At 41.4% G+C, this 16726-nt stretch overlaps 1 protein-coding gene across 2 annotated transcripts in view; it reads left to right on the top strand.

Moving 5' to 3' along the window:
• Positions 1-16726, top strand: part of COBLL1 (cordon-bleu WH2 repeat protein like 1) — a 365721-nt gene that overhangs the window by 304223 nt on the left and 44772 nt on the right. For both annotated transcript variants that reach the window (XM_053698388.1, XM_053698389.1), the window contains one exon: positions 9719-9780. In XM_053698388.1, the coding sequence (XP_053554363.1) occupies positions 9719-9780 (62 nt within the window). The remainder of the gene's footprint in view (positions 1-9718; positions 9781-16726) is intronic.

The raw sequence follows: 16726 nt of genomic DNA, 5'->3' as shown, positions 1-16726 counted from the left end.
AGTCTGGACAGTATAATTCCTTAATCTGATGCTGAAGTCATCTTCTTCGATTGTATGCTCGCACACCTCGTGTACTTTATAGGAGGTTTTAGCTACTTGGACGACATAGATATTCCTGCCGTTGTCAACCCTTGGAAGTTTTTGTAAACTTGATCATTTTTATGATGTTACTTTCCTTGTGGAGAGATTTCTAACGTGCTATGGAATTTTGTACAGCTGTAAGAGAAGCTAGGGTATCTTTGTTCCTGTCTTCAGACCTTTTATATGATTTTCCTGTTGTTGACTCCATTAAAATGCATGGTACCCTAAGTAGAAGGGAGGATCCCTAATGGAGGGTAGCTGCTCTTTTACGGATCCATGGATAGAAGCTGGAGGTTTCATTGTTCTTTTAGAGCAATGGCTTGTATTTTTGGACTTGCTATCCTAGTCCGCCGGGCATTACAGCTGTTTAGCTGAGAAGCCTACTTGTGGCTTAGTGGTACAGTCTAGCCTTCATAGTTCTGCAGTGGCAGATTCAATTTTTATATTTCCTCCAAATACACGATTCGGACGTTTCCCTTTTTAAGGATGAGTCCTTGTTTGGACCTGGTCTGACTGGATTATTCTATGACTTGCGGGTGAATAGAGTTTTTCTATCACTTGTCAAGAGGGTAAGACTAAAGGAATATTTTCCTCTTTCATTGTTAGGTATTTTAGACCAGTTTCAAATTTTTCCCTGACACAGATTTCTCTTTCTAGAATATCTGAAATCCAGGTACGAAGAGAAACTTTCCTTGAACAGCTATCAGGATGTTCTTTTCTGGGAGTGAGAGTTCCAGCCCCTGTCTGGGAACGGGATCTGGGTATTATCTTAATTTTCTTGCTGACTTTCAAAGTAATATTCATTTTCTTTTAGCTCTGGGTCTGTTCATAAGACCATAGACCGGTGGGAGGTGTATTTATGGTTCCCATGTTTCGGGATCTTCTCTAGCTTATAGGTTCAGCAGCCAAAGAAGAGACTTTGGGTCCTGGTACAAGGGTGTGTCTCTCTGACATAGCTTAGTGGCTAGCTTGGTAAGCAGAAGGTTGAGAGTTTTAATTCACCCTCAGGTGCTAATCCTTTGTGTTAATGGTTCAGGTGTCATCCTTTCTTCGATCTGTCTGTTTTTCAAGAAATTTGTTTACTCTCCCTTGGATGGGATATGAACCTAGAGAAGTATTTCCTTGTTCCATCTTCATGGGTGGACTTTTTTTAGACTCAGAAAGCTCTTCTAAATACAAACAGGAGGTCAGATGTCAAGGATTTTTTCCTTTTCCTCACTATTCAGTCTAATTTCCAGCCAACAGCAAGCTTTAGTTGTTCGGTAGATGGTTTAGCCATTTTCAACCAGTAGGTTGGGAGATCGGACCTAGCTGCAGGGATTTGGTTTTATGATTTCCATGGACTTTATGCCTTTTGCTATTTTCCATAAAATGGAAAACAAGTCTTGAGAAAGGCCTAGCACGGGCCGAAACGCGTTGACCAGCACAGGTAAGTCTTATTCTATTGTTTGCTACTTATCAAGGACAATCTACACTATATTCTATTTTTGTTTTTTCCACAGGCGGATCGTCTCTTCCTTTCTTGTTATTGTTGTATTGCTTCTACATCACCTTCCAAGTATCATTAACATTCGTTTTAAAGACTGTCGGTGTACTCACATTTTTATTTTTATTATTTTTTTGTATTTTTATACACTACAATCTATGCTGTGATGTTTCAACACTACAAACTTTGCTACATTTGCACCAATTTGCTATTCATTTTATACACGGATCTTTGATTTTTTTTAGATTTTCGTCACTGATTTAGACTTTTAACTACAACCCGATCACTAAAATTCATTTTTGAATAACACATTGACTATTTATAACAGGATTATAAACACCTTTTTTCTTTTTATTCCTTTTTTTATGGATTTTGGACTTTTAGGAACTTTTATAGAATCTTTTTCACTGTTATATTTTTTTTCACAGTTTGATTAACTAAGTTCACCATTTGAAGCCACCAGATTTACTTTCAGCAATTGATTTATCACTACTGATTCGTTCTATATCTTGCTGTAATCAATTGCGTATTGTTTTTATCTTGTTTTATCAATTTATTATATCTAATTTCTTATCATGGATCCATGAAGTTTGTACTGTATTTTATTTTTACTTTGTATTTTATTGTTCTTAATTCGACTGTACCTCCATTTATCCAGTTGTGAAGATATATTAAATTAATTATTTTTTAGCCACACTGTGATATCTCATAACTTAAACCTAGCCTCCTTAGGGTAGGCGCCTGGGATCCTCTCACATTCAAGTATCTTATACTGAGTAACAGCTAGGAGTCACCCGCCCCCAGGCTCATAGGTTTCCATCAGGCGCTGTGGTCTATCTTCATAAATTTTGTTTTGCCAACGAGCAAAGTGAAAATTTAACAACAATTAGCACAAGCAGAGCTGTATACAAACATAGGGGAAAGCAACACTACGGCCGACTCTGAGCTCCACATAATAGGGGAATCCTGCTCAGGAGGGTACATAGACTATAAAATCAATAACTTTTATATGCTTTTTCTTTTGTTAAACTGGTATTAAACAAACAAGATTGCCATCTTCAGCCCCTGAACAGATCTAATCCTATAATATCACTAAAAAGTACTGGACCCAGCAAAACATAAAGAGGGTCTTTTTGAAATTACTTTCTCAAACATTTCATGTTTTTTTATGTAAACCGTTTTATTCAAGAGAGTTTGAAAGGTTATCATGGTTAAAGTAAAATGTGATTACATCTCAAATCAACATGGTTCTCCTCCTGTTGCTTTGTCTCCACTGTTGCCCATGATCATGCTTTTGGCATTGATGTGGTAACTGGTGATAAAATGTTATGGTCTCTTGGTAATTTTTAATCAAGAGCTTTTTGTTAAAGTGAACTTCAGCACATGGGGAGCAAAAGGTTTGAATTATAGGAGTGAATTCAAGCAGGATTTATGAAACATAAGAGGTACCACAAAGAGTAGCATAGCACAGATATTATAAATCAAACAAAAGGAGTAAATGAAATTTGCACTTACAAACAGACACAACCAGTGTGGTGTGGTATCGACATGCTGAGAACTCTGACCCAGCTCACTGGCTCCATAAGTTGTTTAGATTCAAGCCTGATGAATGGCTATTAATGGGCCAAGAAACCAGTTGCTTGCAATACTTACAATACTTGGAATACACTCTTGCTTGAGGGCTGCACTTGGATTTATTAAAGCTTTTTCCTTTTAACCAATGGAAGATTTTTTTTTTGTTTTGTTTTATATACCTGGGTGTGATTGAATGCAATCAATTGAAGATTCAATTAGTGTCTCTTTGTGAGTACAAATATCATCTACTGCCTTTATTAATATTTGTTCTATACTACCCTTTGTGGCGCCTCTTCCATAGATTCTATTTATATAAACTGACTGAGATGCCCATCTGGTCCTGAGATAGCTGCCTGCCTTTGTGAGAGGTGTGGAGATGTCTATTTCTCTTGTTAAGTGTATCCAGTCCACGGATCATCCATTACTTGTGGGATATTCTCCTTCCCAACAGGAAGTTGCAAGAGGATCACCCACAGCAGAGCTGCTATATAGCTCCTCCCCTCACTGCCATATCCAGTCATTCTCTTGCAACTCTCAACAAAGATGGACGTAGTAAGAGGAGAGTGGTGTATTATAGTTAGTTTTTTAACTTCAATCAAAAGTTTGTTATTTTTAAATGGTACCGGAGTGTACTGTTTCATCTCAGGCAGCATTAGAAGAAGAATCTGCCTGGGATTTCTATGATCTTAGCTGAAGTAACTAAGATCCACTGCCGTTCTCACATATTCTGAGGAGTGAGGTAACTTCAGAGGGGGAATGGCGTGCAGGTTTTCCTGCAATAAGGTATGTGCAGTTAATATATTTCTAGGGATGGAATTTGCTAGAAAAATGCTGCTGATACCGGATTAATGTAAGTTAAGCCTTAAATGCAGTGATAGCGACTGGTATCAGGCTTATTAACAGAGATGCATACTCTTATAAAAGTGTAATATAAAACGTTTGCTGGCATGTTAATCGTTTTTATATATGTTTGGTGACAAAACTTATTGGGGCCTAGTTTTTTTCCACATGGCTGGTTTGATTTTTGCCTAGAAACAGTTCCTGAGGCTTTCCACTGTTGCAATATGAGTGGGAAGGGCCTATTTTAGTGCTTTTCTGTGCAGCTAAAAATACTCAGAGACATTCAGCTTCCCTCTGCATGATACAGGACATCTCTGAAGGGCTCAAAGGGCTTCAAAGTCGTGTTTGAGGAGGGTAACAATCACAGTAGACTGTGGCAGTTGTTGTGACTGTGTTTAAAAAAACGTTTTTGTCATTTATTATTCTGTTTTTGTTATTAAGGGGTTAATCATCCATTTGCAAGTGGGTGCAATGCTCTGCTGACTTGTTACATACACTATAAAAATTTTGTTAGTGTAACTGCCTTTTTTCACTGTTATTTCAAATTTTGTCAAAATTTGTTTCTCTTAAAGGCACAGTAACATTTTTTATATTGCTTGTTAACTTGCTTTAAAGTGTTTTCCAAGCTTGCTAGTCTCATTGCTAGTCTGTACAAACATGTCTGAAACAGAGGATACTTGTTCATTATGTTTAAAAGCCATGGTGGAGCCCCATAGGAGAATGTGTACTAAATGTATTGATTTCACCTTAAACAGTAAAGATCAGTCTTTATCTATAAAAGAATTGTCACCAGAGGGGTCTGTCGAAGGGGAAGTTATGCCGACTAACTCTCCCCACGTGTCGGACCCTTCGCCTCCCGCTCAAGGGACGCACGCTAATATGGCGCCAAGTACATCAGGGACGCCCATAGCGATTACTTTGCAGGACATGGCTGCAATCATGAATAATACCCTGTCAGAGGTATTATCCAGATTGCCTGAATTGAGAGGCAAGCGCGATAGCTCTGGGGTTAGACGAGATACAGAGCGCGTAGATGCTGTAAGAGCCATGTCTGATACTGCGTCACAATATGCAGAACCTGAGGACGGAGAGCTTCAGTCTGTGGGTGACGTCTCTGAATCGGGGAGACCTGATTCAGAGATTTCTAATTTTAAATTTAAGCTTGAGAACCTCCGTGTATTGCTTGGGGAGGTATTAGCTGCTCTGAATGACTGTGTCACAATTGCAGTGCCAGAGAAATTGTGTAGGCTGGATAAATACTATGCAGTGCCGGTGAGTACTGATGTTTTTCCAATACCTAAAAGGCTTACAGAAATTATTAGTAAGGAGTGGGATAGGCCCGGTGTGCCCTTTTCCCCACCTCCTATATTTAGAAAAATGTTTCCAATAGATGCCACTACACGGGACTTATGGCAGACTGTCCCTAAGGTGGAGGGAGCAGTTTCTACTTTAGCAAAGCGTACCACTATCCCGGTTGAGGACAGTTGTGCTTTTTCAGATCCAATGGATAAAAAATTGGAGGGTTACCTTAAGAAAATGTTTATTCAACAAGGTTTTATTTTACAGCCCCTTGCATGCATTGTGCCTGTCACTGCTGCGGCGGCATTCTGGTTTGAGGCCCTGGAAGAGGCCATCCATACAGCTCCATTGACTGAAATTGTTGACAAGCTTAGAACTCTTAAGCTAGCTAACTCATTTGTTTCTGATGCTATTGTTCATTTGACTAAACTAAAGGCTAAGAATTCCGGATTCGCCATCCAGGCGCGTAGGGCGCTATGGCTCAAATCCTGGTCAGCTGATGTGACTTCAAAGTCTAAATTACTCAACATTGCTTTCAAGGGGCAGACCTTATTCGGGCCTGGTTTGAAAGAAATTATTGCTGACATTACTGGAGGTAAGGGTCATACCCTTCCTCAGGACAGGGCCAAATCAAAGGCCAAACAGTCTAATTTTCGTGCCTTTCGAAATTTCAAGGCAGGTGCAGCATCAACTTCCTCTGCTTCAAAACAAGAGGGAACTTTTGCTCAATCCAAGCAGGCCTGGAAACCTAACCAGTCCTGGAACAAGGGCAAGCAGGCCAGAAAGCCTGCTGCTGCCTCTAAGACAGCATTAAGGAGCGGCCCCCTATCCGACAACGGATCTAGTAGGGGGCAGACTCTCTCTCTTCGCCCAGGCGTGGGCAAGAGATGTTCAGGATCCCTGGGCGTTGGAGATCATATCTCAGGGATATCTTCTGGACTTCAAAGCTTCTCCTCCACAAGGGAGATTTCACCTTTCAAGATTATCTACAAACCAGATAAAGAAAGAGGCATTCCTAAGCTGCGTACAAGATCTCCTTGTAATGGGAGTGATCCATCCAGTTCCGCGGACGGAACAAGGACAGGGGTTTTATTCAAATCTGTTTGTGGTTCCCAAAAAAGAGGGAACCTTCAGACCAATTTTGGATTTAAAGAGACTAAACAAATTCCTCAGAGTTCCGTCATTCAAGATGGAAACTATTCGAACCATTTTACCCATGATCCAAGAGGGTCAGTACATGACCACAGTGGACTTAAAGGATGCCTACCTTCACATTCCGATTCACAAGAATCATCATCAGTTCCTGAGGTTTGCCTTTCTAGACAGGCATTACCAATTTGTAGCTCTTCCATTCGGGTTGGCTACAGCCCTAAGAATTTTTACAAAGGTTCTGGACTCACTTCTGGCGGTCCTAAGACCGCGAGGCATAGCGGTGGCTCCTTACCTGGACAATATCCTGATACAGGCGTCAAGCTTTCAAATTGCCAAATCTCATACAGAGATAGTTCTGGCATTCCTGAGGTCGCATGGGTGGAAAGTGAACAAAGAAAAGAGTTCTCTATCTCCTCTCACGAGGGTTTCCTTCCTAGGGACTCTAATAGATTCTGTAGAAATGAAAATTTACCTGACGGAGTCCAGGTTATCAAAACTTCTAAATGCTTGCCGTGTTCTTCACTCCATTCCGCGCCCCACGGTGGCTCAGTGCATGGAAGTAATCGGCTTAATGGTAGCGGCGATGGACATAGTGCCATTCTCGCGCCTGCATCTCAGACCGCTGCAATTATGCATGCTCAGTCAGTGGAATGGGGATTACACAGATTTGTCCCCTCTACTAAATCTGGATCAGGAAACCAGAGATTCTCTTCTCTGGTGGTTATCTCGGGCCCATCTGTCCAAGGGTATGACCTTTTGCAGGCCAGATTGGACAATTGTAACAACAGATGCCAGCCTTCTAGGTTGGGGTGCAGTCTGGAACTCCCTGAAGGCTCAGGGTTCATGGACTCAGGAGGAGAAACTCCTCCCAATAAATATTCTGGAGTTAAGAGCAATATTCAATGCTCTTCTGGCTTGGCATCAGCTAGCAACACTGAGGTTCATCAGATTTCAGTCGGACAACATCACGACTGTGGCTTACATCAACCATCAAGGGGGAACCAGGAGTTCCCTAGCAATGTCAGAAGTCTCCAAGATAATTCGCTGGGCAGAGACTCACTCTTGCCACCTGTCAGCGATCCATATCCCAGGTGTAGAGAACTGGGAGGCGGATTTTCTAAGTCTTCAGACTTTTCATCCGGGGGGATGGGAACTCCATCCGGAGGTGTTTGCTCAATTGGTTCTCCGTTGGGGTAAACCAGAATTGGATCTCATGGCGTCTCGCCAGAACGCCAAGCTTCCTTGTTACGGATCTAGGTCCAGGGACCCAGAGGCGGCACTGATAGATGCTCTAGCAGCGCCTTGGTTCTTCAACCTGGCTTATGTGTTTCCACCGTTTCCTCTGCTCCCTCGTCTGATTGCCAAAATCAAACAGGAAAGAGCATCGGTGATATTGATAGCGCCTGCGTGGCCACGCAGGACCTGGTATGCAGACCTAGTGGACATGTCATCCTTTCCACCATGGACTCTGCCTCTGAGACAAGACCTTCTAATACAAGGTCCTTTCAATCATCCGAATCTACTTTCTCTGAGACTGACTGCATGGAGATTAAACGCTTGATCCTATCAAAGCGTGGCTTCTCCGAGTCAGTAATTGATACCTTAATACAGGCATGAAAGCCTGTCACCAGGAAAATTTACCACAAGATATGGCGTAAATATCTTCATTGGTGTGAATCCAAGAATTACTCATGGAGTAGGGTTAGGATTCCTAGGATATTGTCCTTCCTCCAAGAGGGTTTGGACAAAGGATTATCAGCTAGTTCTTTAAAGGGACATATTTCTGCTCTGTCTATTCTTTTACACAAGCGTCTGGCAGAAGTTCCAGACGTTCAGGCATTTTGTCAGGCTTTAGTTAGAATTAAGCCTGTGTTTAAACCTGTTGCTCCTCCATGGAGCTTAAACTTGGTTCTTAAAGTTCTTCAAGGGGTTCCATTTGAACCCCTTCATTCTATTGATATCAAACTTCTTTCATGGAAAGTTCTTTTTCTGATGGCTATTTCCTCGGCTCGAAGAGTCTCGGAGTTATCTGCCTTACATTGTGATTCTCCTTATCTGATCTTTCATTCAGATAAAGTTGTTCTGCGTACAAAACCTGGGTTTTTACCTAAGGTGGTTTCTAACAAGAATATCAATCAAGAGATTGTTGTTCCATCATTATGTCCTAATCCTTCTTCAAAGAAGCAACATCTTTTGCATAATCTAGACGTAGTCCGTGCCTTGAAGTTTTACTTACAGGCTACTAAAGATTTTCGGCAAACATCTAACCTGTTTGTTGTTTACTCTGGACAGAGGAGAGGTCAGAAGGCCTCGGCAACCTCTCTTTCTTTTTGGCTTCGGAGTATAATCCGTTTAGCCTATGAGACTCCTGAAAGGATTACAGCTCATTCTACTAGAGCTGTGGCTTCCACCTGGGCCTTTAAAAATGAGGCCTCTGTTGAACAGATTTGCAAGGCTGCAACTTGGTCTTCCCTTCATACTTTTTCCAAATTTTCCAAATTTGATACTTTTGCTTCTTCGGAGGCTGTTTTTGGGAGAAAGGTTCTACAGGCAGTGGTTCCTTCCGTTTAAGTTCCTGCCTTGTCCCTCCCATCATCCGTGTACTTTAGCTTTGGTATTGGTATCCCACAAGTAATGGATGATCCGTGTAATGGATACACTTAACAAGAGAAAACATAATTTATGCTTACCTGATAAATTTATTTCTCTTGTAGTGTATCCAGTCCACGGCCTGCCCTGTCCTTTTCATGCGGGTCTAAATTTTAATTAAACTACAGTCACCACTGCACCCTATGGTTTCTCCTTTCTCGGCTTGTTTCGGTCGAATGACTGGATATGGCAGTGAGGGGAGGAGCTATATAGCAGCTCTGCTGTGGGTGACCCTCTTGCAACTTCCTGTTGGGAAGGAGAATATCCCACAAGTAATGGATGATCCGTGGACTGGATACACTGCAAGAGAAATAAATTTATCAGGTAAGCATAAATTATGTTTTGCACATTTTATATAGTTTTGCACACCAGTGTCACACTTTTTGTGTGCTTTTGTTGTTATTTATTTGTTTTATAGGTGGGATTAGCTTTCCAGCAGTAGTGGAAACAGAAAACCTTTCAACTTTTGAAGTACTTGGTGTTTTCAAAAATTAAAGAAAAAAACAACTTTATTTTTCATGTTTTCATCATTAGACATTAATTTTAAACAATATATGTGTAACTTGAAAGGACATTAAAGTCATTTATATACAGAGGTGGTTATAATTATGTACTGAATCGCAAAATGTTCCACAGGTCAATTCCATGCCAGACTGAAGATGCAAATGAAAATAATTTAACTGAACATGACATCAAAGGTGGGTGTATAATTACTATTGATAGCAATTTGTTTTGTTGTGCTGATATGTATAATAATAATAATGCTTTACTACCAATTCCCCAGCTTCACACAACCAACATTGTTATATTCAAGGAACATTCCAGCCAAAATTGAAATCCACATGGATATAATTCAGTTGTCAATAGAGGCATTTTTGTAAAATACATTTATTAGCAAAAAGGCTTCTTATAAAAGCTATTGCTGTTTCAAAAGTGTATGCACCATGCACCAGCATTTTAAATACAGCACTTGCTAAGAGTGCCTAAGGTGCTTGTATCATCAGGTAATGACTCAGTTTGTTAATTGCTGACATGATACAAGCTCCACTGATGCTCTGAGCAGCTGCAGTATTTAAAATGCTGGTTCACTGAGACTATTTAGCTATGCTTCACATGCACGTGCAGGGAAAAGTGCTAACACTAAAACAGTAATAATTTTTTTACTAAATGTATTTTGCTAATATGTTTCTGTTCAGAGATGTAATTCATCTATGTGCATTTATATTTTGACCGGAATGTCCCTTTTAATATGCTTTATAACATTTAAACCTCTAAATTTCTGCCTGTTTAAAGGCAGCCTCTTATCACATGCTTTTTATTATCTGGAGACTGCTAATTCATGTGGGCCATATAGATAACAATGTGTTCACACCCGGGGAGTTATTTAAGAGTTAGCACAGCACAGTACTAAATGCAAGTTCATAGACGATAAATAAAAAGTAATGTAATCAAGGGGCTGTCAGAAGATGCTTAGATACAAGGTAATCACAGAGTTAAAAAGTGTATTAATATAACTGTATTGATTATGCAAAACTGAGGAATGGGTAATAAAGGGTTTATGTATCTTTTAAAACAATACAATTTATATTTTAGACTGTCCCTTTAAGTGACCCTTCTAAATACACAGTACTACACATAATACAGCTTATCTTGATTATATAAACCTCTAGTAAAATAGTAAAATGTGTAGACCATGTTTAATATTTAAATTAACCCAAATGTAACACTATTGGTAATCATTTTTCATTCCAGACCTTATTTGGCCTTGTGATTTATTTTTTATATGTTCTTTTGTTATTTTAAGTCCCTAAGACTTATCTAAAAGGCCAAATTTGCTTAACTGGACCAATAAATCACTCTATCAATGCTTTTTACTGAAATGCATTTCAGTGACAATTTTCTGGAAAGACTCTTTTCAAACTTTAAAGGAACAATGGGAATAAATGATTTCCACAAGAAAGTAACAGGCTTTAAATGTAGTATGTTTGGTAATGAAATACTTTATTATTATTATCAGTTATTTGTATAGCCTCAACAGCTTCCGCAGCGCTATAAACATGTGTCTAATATACAAGTTGACAATTACGGGAGACAAATGGATGAAGGTGATATATAAAGCAGCTGTGCTCATAGGCTTAAATGCTAAGTAGGTTCAAGGTGATGCCAACAGGCGGAGATGAATTTAGATAAGATATCTTAGTGTATTTTGTACTCATCACTGAACCGTACAGTCTTTAAGGAGCGCTTGAAAGTTTGAAAACTAGGGGAGAGTCTTGTGGAGCAATGCAGAGAGTTCCTCTAAATAAGGACCAGTCTAGAGAAGTCTTCTAGACGGGAATATGAAATGGTAACACGAGGAGGGGAGAAGGAGTTCATGAGCAGAGCGAAGGAGATGGTGGGAGGTAAAGTATCTCAAGACAAGGTCGGAGATATAGGGGGAGCAGTGTTATTGAGAGCCTTGAATGTTACCTCTAGTGTGCTGGAAAGCAGGCTTATCCCGACCCTTTTTCACAGAGCCCTGTGGCACGCTAATAGAACGGTGGATCCCAGGCCATGTGCTAAAGTACCTTCATCTTTAGTGCAGGCCCTGGGATCTGCCACAATAAGCCTCCTATTAGCTCTCCCTAGGGCTTTGTGAAGAAGGGTCAGGATTAACGCAGATCTCTAGCGCTCTTGGCCCCTAAAGTAGCTTAAAGAAAACAAATGAATACTGAGGAATTTTGTCAATATTTCTTTAAATTTAGTGGTGCATTAGTTCTGATATTGATTTCTCCTACATTGGTGTGTCCGGTCAACGGCTTCATCCTTACTTGTGGGATATTCTCTTCCCCTACAGGAAATGGCAAAGAGAGCACACAGCAAAAGCTGTCCATATAGCCCCCCCTCTGGCTCCGCCCCCCAGTCATTCTCTTTGCCGCTCTGAACAAGTAGCATCTCCACGGGGATGGTAAAGAGTTTGTGGTGTTAGTTGTAGTTTTATTTCTTCTATCAAGAGTTTATTTTAAAATAGTGCCGGTTTGTACTATTTACTCTACAACAGAAAGTGATGAAGATTTCTGTTAAAAGAGGAGTATGATTTTAGCACCAGTAACTAAAATCCATTGCTGTTCCCACGCAGGACTGTTGAAACCAGAGAACTTCAGTTGGGGGGAACAGTTTGCAGACTTATCTGCTTCAGGTATGACCAGTCTCTTTTCTAACAAGACCCAGTAATGCTAGAAGACTGTCAGTTTTCCCTTATGGGATCGGTAAGCCATTTTCTTAGACTCAGTAACAGAATTAAGGCTTATAAATTGGGCTCTATGCTGGTTGACACTATTGTGGCTAAATCGATTAGTTTTTTATCATATTATATGACAATTGGAGTGTTTTTGTGAACTTTGAAACACTTTTGGGAACGTTTATTTGCGCCTGGCAGTTGTTTAGACGCCTAATCTAGTCAGAAAGGCCCCTTCACTCTGGTATGCAGAGGGAGGAGGCCTCATTTTCGCGCCTCAGTTGCGCAGTTACTTCCATAGGCAGTGCATGCAGCTTCATGTGAGAGGGTCCTGTGACTGAGAAAAGTGCTCAGGGAGGCTTAATCCTGTGGTGAATCACCCCTAAGGAAGGTAAAAGCCGCAGCAAAGTCTGTGGCAGGTACTGTAGTGTGTTTAAACCAGTAAATTTTAAGGGTTTAGAGACTTGAAATTTGGTGTGCAATACTTTCAAAGCATTAAGACACTGGGGTGTAAATTTCAGAAAGATCGGATATTTCTTTGATAGTTTTTTGAACATTCAGAAATAAATTGTGCTCTTTTTATTATTTAAAGAGACAGTAACGGTTTTGTTTAAAATTGTTTTTATTGCATTAATAGCCTACCTAAATTTGTCTAACATGTCTGTACCTTCAGATAGCATATGTTCTGTGTGTATGGAGGCCAATGTGGTTCCCCCTTTAAATGTATGTGCAAATTGTGCCATGGTGTCCAAACAAAGTAAGGACAGTACTGTCACATTTAATAAGGTTGCCCAAGATCATTCTTCTAATGAAGGTAGTGGGGATAGTTCATCATCCTCTCCTTCTGTGTCAACACCAGTTTTGCCCGCGCAGGCGATACCTAGTACATCTAGCGCGCCAATGCTTGTTACTATGCAGCAATTAACAGCAGTAATGGATAATTCTATAGCAGCTCTTTTATCCAAACTGCCAGCATTTCCCAGAAAGCGTGATTGTTCAGTTTTAAATACAGAGGATGAGCAAGTAGGCGCTGACGATAATTTATCTGTTATACACATCAATCTGAGTTGGCAGTGAGGGAGAAATTTCTGATTCAGGAAAAATTTCTCAGCAGGCAGAACCTGATATCGTGGCATTTAAATTTAAGCTAGAACATCTCCGCGCCCTGCTTAAGGAGGTGCTAGCTACTCTTGATGATTGTGATTCTTTGGTAATTCCAGAGAAGTTGTGCAAAATGGACAAATTCTTAGAGGTCCCAGTGCACGCTGATGCTTTTCCGATACCCAAGAGGGTGGCGGACATAGTGACTAAGGAGTGGGAGAAGCCAGGTGTACCTTTTTGTTCCACCTCCTATATTTAAGAAAATGTTCCCCATTGTCGACCCCAGAAGGGACGAATGGCAAACGGTCCCTAAGGTAGAGGGGGCAGTTTCAACGCTAGCCAAGCGCACAACTATTCCTATAGAGGACAGTTGTGCTTTCAAAGATCCTAAGGATAAAAAATTGGAAGGATTGCTTAAAAAGATTTTTGTTCAGCAGGGTTTCCTTCTTCAACCAATTTTGTGCATTATTCGTGTCACCACGGCGGCGTCTTTTTGGTTCGAGGAACTAGAAAGTTCGCTCCAAAAGGAGACTCCATATGATGAAGTCATGGACAGAATTCACGCACTAAAGTTGGCTAATTCCTTTATTTTGGATGCCGCTTTTCAATTGGCAAAATTAGCGGCGAAAAACTCAGGTTTTGCAATAGTGGTGTGCAGGGCACTTTGGCTAAAATCTTGGTCGGCGGATGTGTCGTCCAAAACAAAATTACTTAATATTCCTTTCAAAGGTAAGACCCTTTTCGGGCCAGAATTGAAGGAGATTATTTCAGACATCACTGGGGGAAAGGGTCATGGCCTCCCACAGGATAGGCCTTTCAAGGCCAAGAACAAATCTAATTTTCGTTCCTTTCGCAATTTCAGGAACGGACCGGCTTCTAACTCTGCAGCCTCTAGACAAGAGGGTAACGCTTCCCAGCCTAAACCAGCATGGAAACCATTGTAAGGCTGGAACAAGGGTAAACAGGCCAAGAAGCCTGCTGCTGCTACCAAGACAGCATGAAGGGGTAGCCCCCGATCCGGGACCGGATCTAGTAGGGGCAGACTTTCTCTCTTTGCTCAGGCTTGGGCAAGAGATGTTCCGGATCCCTGGGCACTAGAAATAGTCTCTCAGGGGTATCTTCTAGAGTTCAAGGAACTTCCTCCAGGGGGAAGGTTCCACATGTCTCGCTTATCTTCAGACCAGATAAAGAGACAGGCATTCTTACATTGCGTAGGAGACCTATTAAAAATGGGAGTGATAAACCCAGTTCCATCAGCGGAACAAGGTCTGGGTTTTTACTCAAACCTGTTTGTAGTTCCCAAAAAAGAGGGAACCTTCAGGCCAATTCTGGATTTAAAAATTCTAAACAAATTCCTCAGAGTTCCATCATTCAAAATGGAAACCATTCGGACGATTTTACCAACAATCCAGGAGGGTCAATATATGACTACCGTGGACTTAAAGGATGCGTACCTGCATATTCCTATCCACAAAGATTATCATGATGCGTACCTGCATATTCCTATCCACAAAGATTATCATCAGTTCCTGAGGTTCGCCTTTCTGGACAAACATTACCAGTTCGTGGCTCTTCCGTTCTAGGTGCTAGGGTCCCTTCTAGCGGTCCTAAGGCCGAGGGGCATTGCTGTAGCACCTTACCTAGATGGCATTCTAATCCAAGCGTCGTCCCTTTCCAAAGCAAGGGCTCATACAGACATTGTTTTAGCCTTTCTCAGGTCTCATGGGTGGAAGGTGAACATAGAAAAGAGTTCCCTGTCCCCGTCCACAAGGGTTCCTTTTCTGGGAACGATAATAGATTCTGTGGAAATTAAGATTTTTCTGACAGAGGTCAGAAAGTTAAAACTTCTAAATGCTTGTCGAGTTCTTCAATCTATTCCTCAGCCTTCCATAGCTCAGTGCATGGAAGTAATAGGACTAATGGTTGCAGCAATGGACGTGGTTCCTTTTGCTCGAATTCATTTAAGACCATTGCAACTGTGCATGCTCAAACAGTGGAATGGGGATTATGCAGACTTGTCTCCCCAGATTCAAGTAGACCAGGTAACCAGAGACTCACTCCTCTGGTGGTTGACTCAGGATCACCTGTCTCAGGGAATGAGTTTCCGCAGACCAGACTGAGTCATTGTCACGACCGACGCCAGTCTCTTAGGCTGGGGCGTGGTCTGGGACTCTCTGAAAGCTCAGGGTCTATGGTCTCGGGAAGAGTCTCTTCTCCCGATAAACATTTTGGAATTGAGAGCGATATTCAATGCGCTCCTGGCTTGGCCTCAACTAGCGCCAGATTCATAAGATTTCAGTCGGACAACATGACGACTGTAGCGTACATCAATCATCAGGGGGGAACAAAGAGTTCCTTGGCGATGAGAGAGGTATCCAAGATCATCAAATGGGCAGAGGATCACTCCTGCCATCTATCTGCAATTCACATCCCAGGAGTAGACAACTGGGAGGCGGATTATTTGAGTCGTCAGACTTTCCATCCGGGGGAGTGGGAACTTCACCCGGAGGTCTTTGCCCAGTTAACTCAACTATGGGGCACTCCAGATATGGATCTGATGGCGTCTCGTCAGAACTCCAAGGTTCCTCGCTACGGGTCCAGATCCAGGGATCCCAAGGCGACACTAGTGGATGCATTGGTGGCGCCCTGGTCGTTCAATCTAGCTTATGTGTTTCCACCATTCCCTCTCCTTCCCAGGCTTGTAGCCAGGATCAAACAGGAGAAGGCCTCGGTGATTCTAATAGCTCCACCATGGAAGCTACCTTTGAGGCAGGATCTTCTAGTACAAGGTCCATTCGAACATCCAAATCTAGTCTCTCTGCAACTGACTGCTTGGAAATTGAACGCTTGATTCTATCTAAGCGTGGGTTTTCAGATTCGGTTATAGATACTCTGGTTCAAGCCAGAAAACCTGTGACTAGGAAAATTTACCATAAGATATGGCAAAAATATATCCGTTGGTGCGAATCCAAGGGATTCTCTTGGAGTAAAATTAAAATTCCTAGGATACTTTCCTTTCTCCAAGAGGGTTTGGATAAAGGTTTGTCAGCTAGTTCTTTAAAAGGACAGATATCTGCTCTGTCTGTTTTGTTGCTCAAACGTCTGGCAGCCGTGCCAGATGTACAGGCGTTTGTACAGGCGTTAGTCAGAATCAAGCCTGTCTACAGACCTATGACTACTCCATGGAGTCTAAACTTAGTTCTTTCAGTTCTTCAAGGGGTTCCGTTTGAACCCTTACATTCCATAGATATTAAGTTACTATCTTGGAAAGTTCTGTTTTTGGTCGCTATTTCTTCTGCTAGAAGAGTTTCTGAATTGTCTGCTTT

This window comes from Bombina bombina, chromosome 1 (assembly GCF_027579735.1).
Source record: "Bombina bombina isolate aBomBom1 chromosome 1, aBomBom1.pri, whole genome shotgun sequence".
NCBI lineage: Eukaryota > Metazoa > Chordata > Amphibia > Anura > Bombinatoridae > Bombina > Bombina bombina.
Note: the sequence above shows the minus strand (reverse complement) of the source record. Positions and strands in the feature narration are given on the sequence as shown.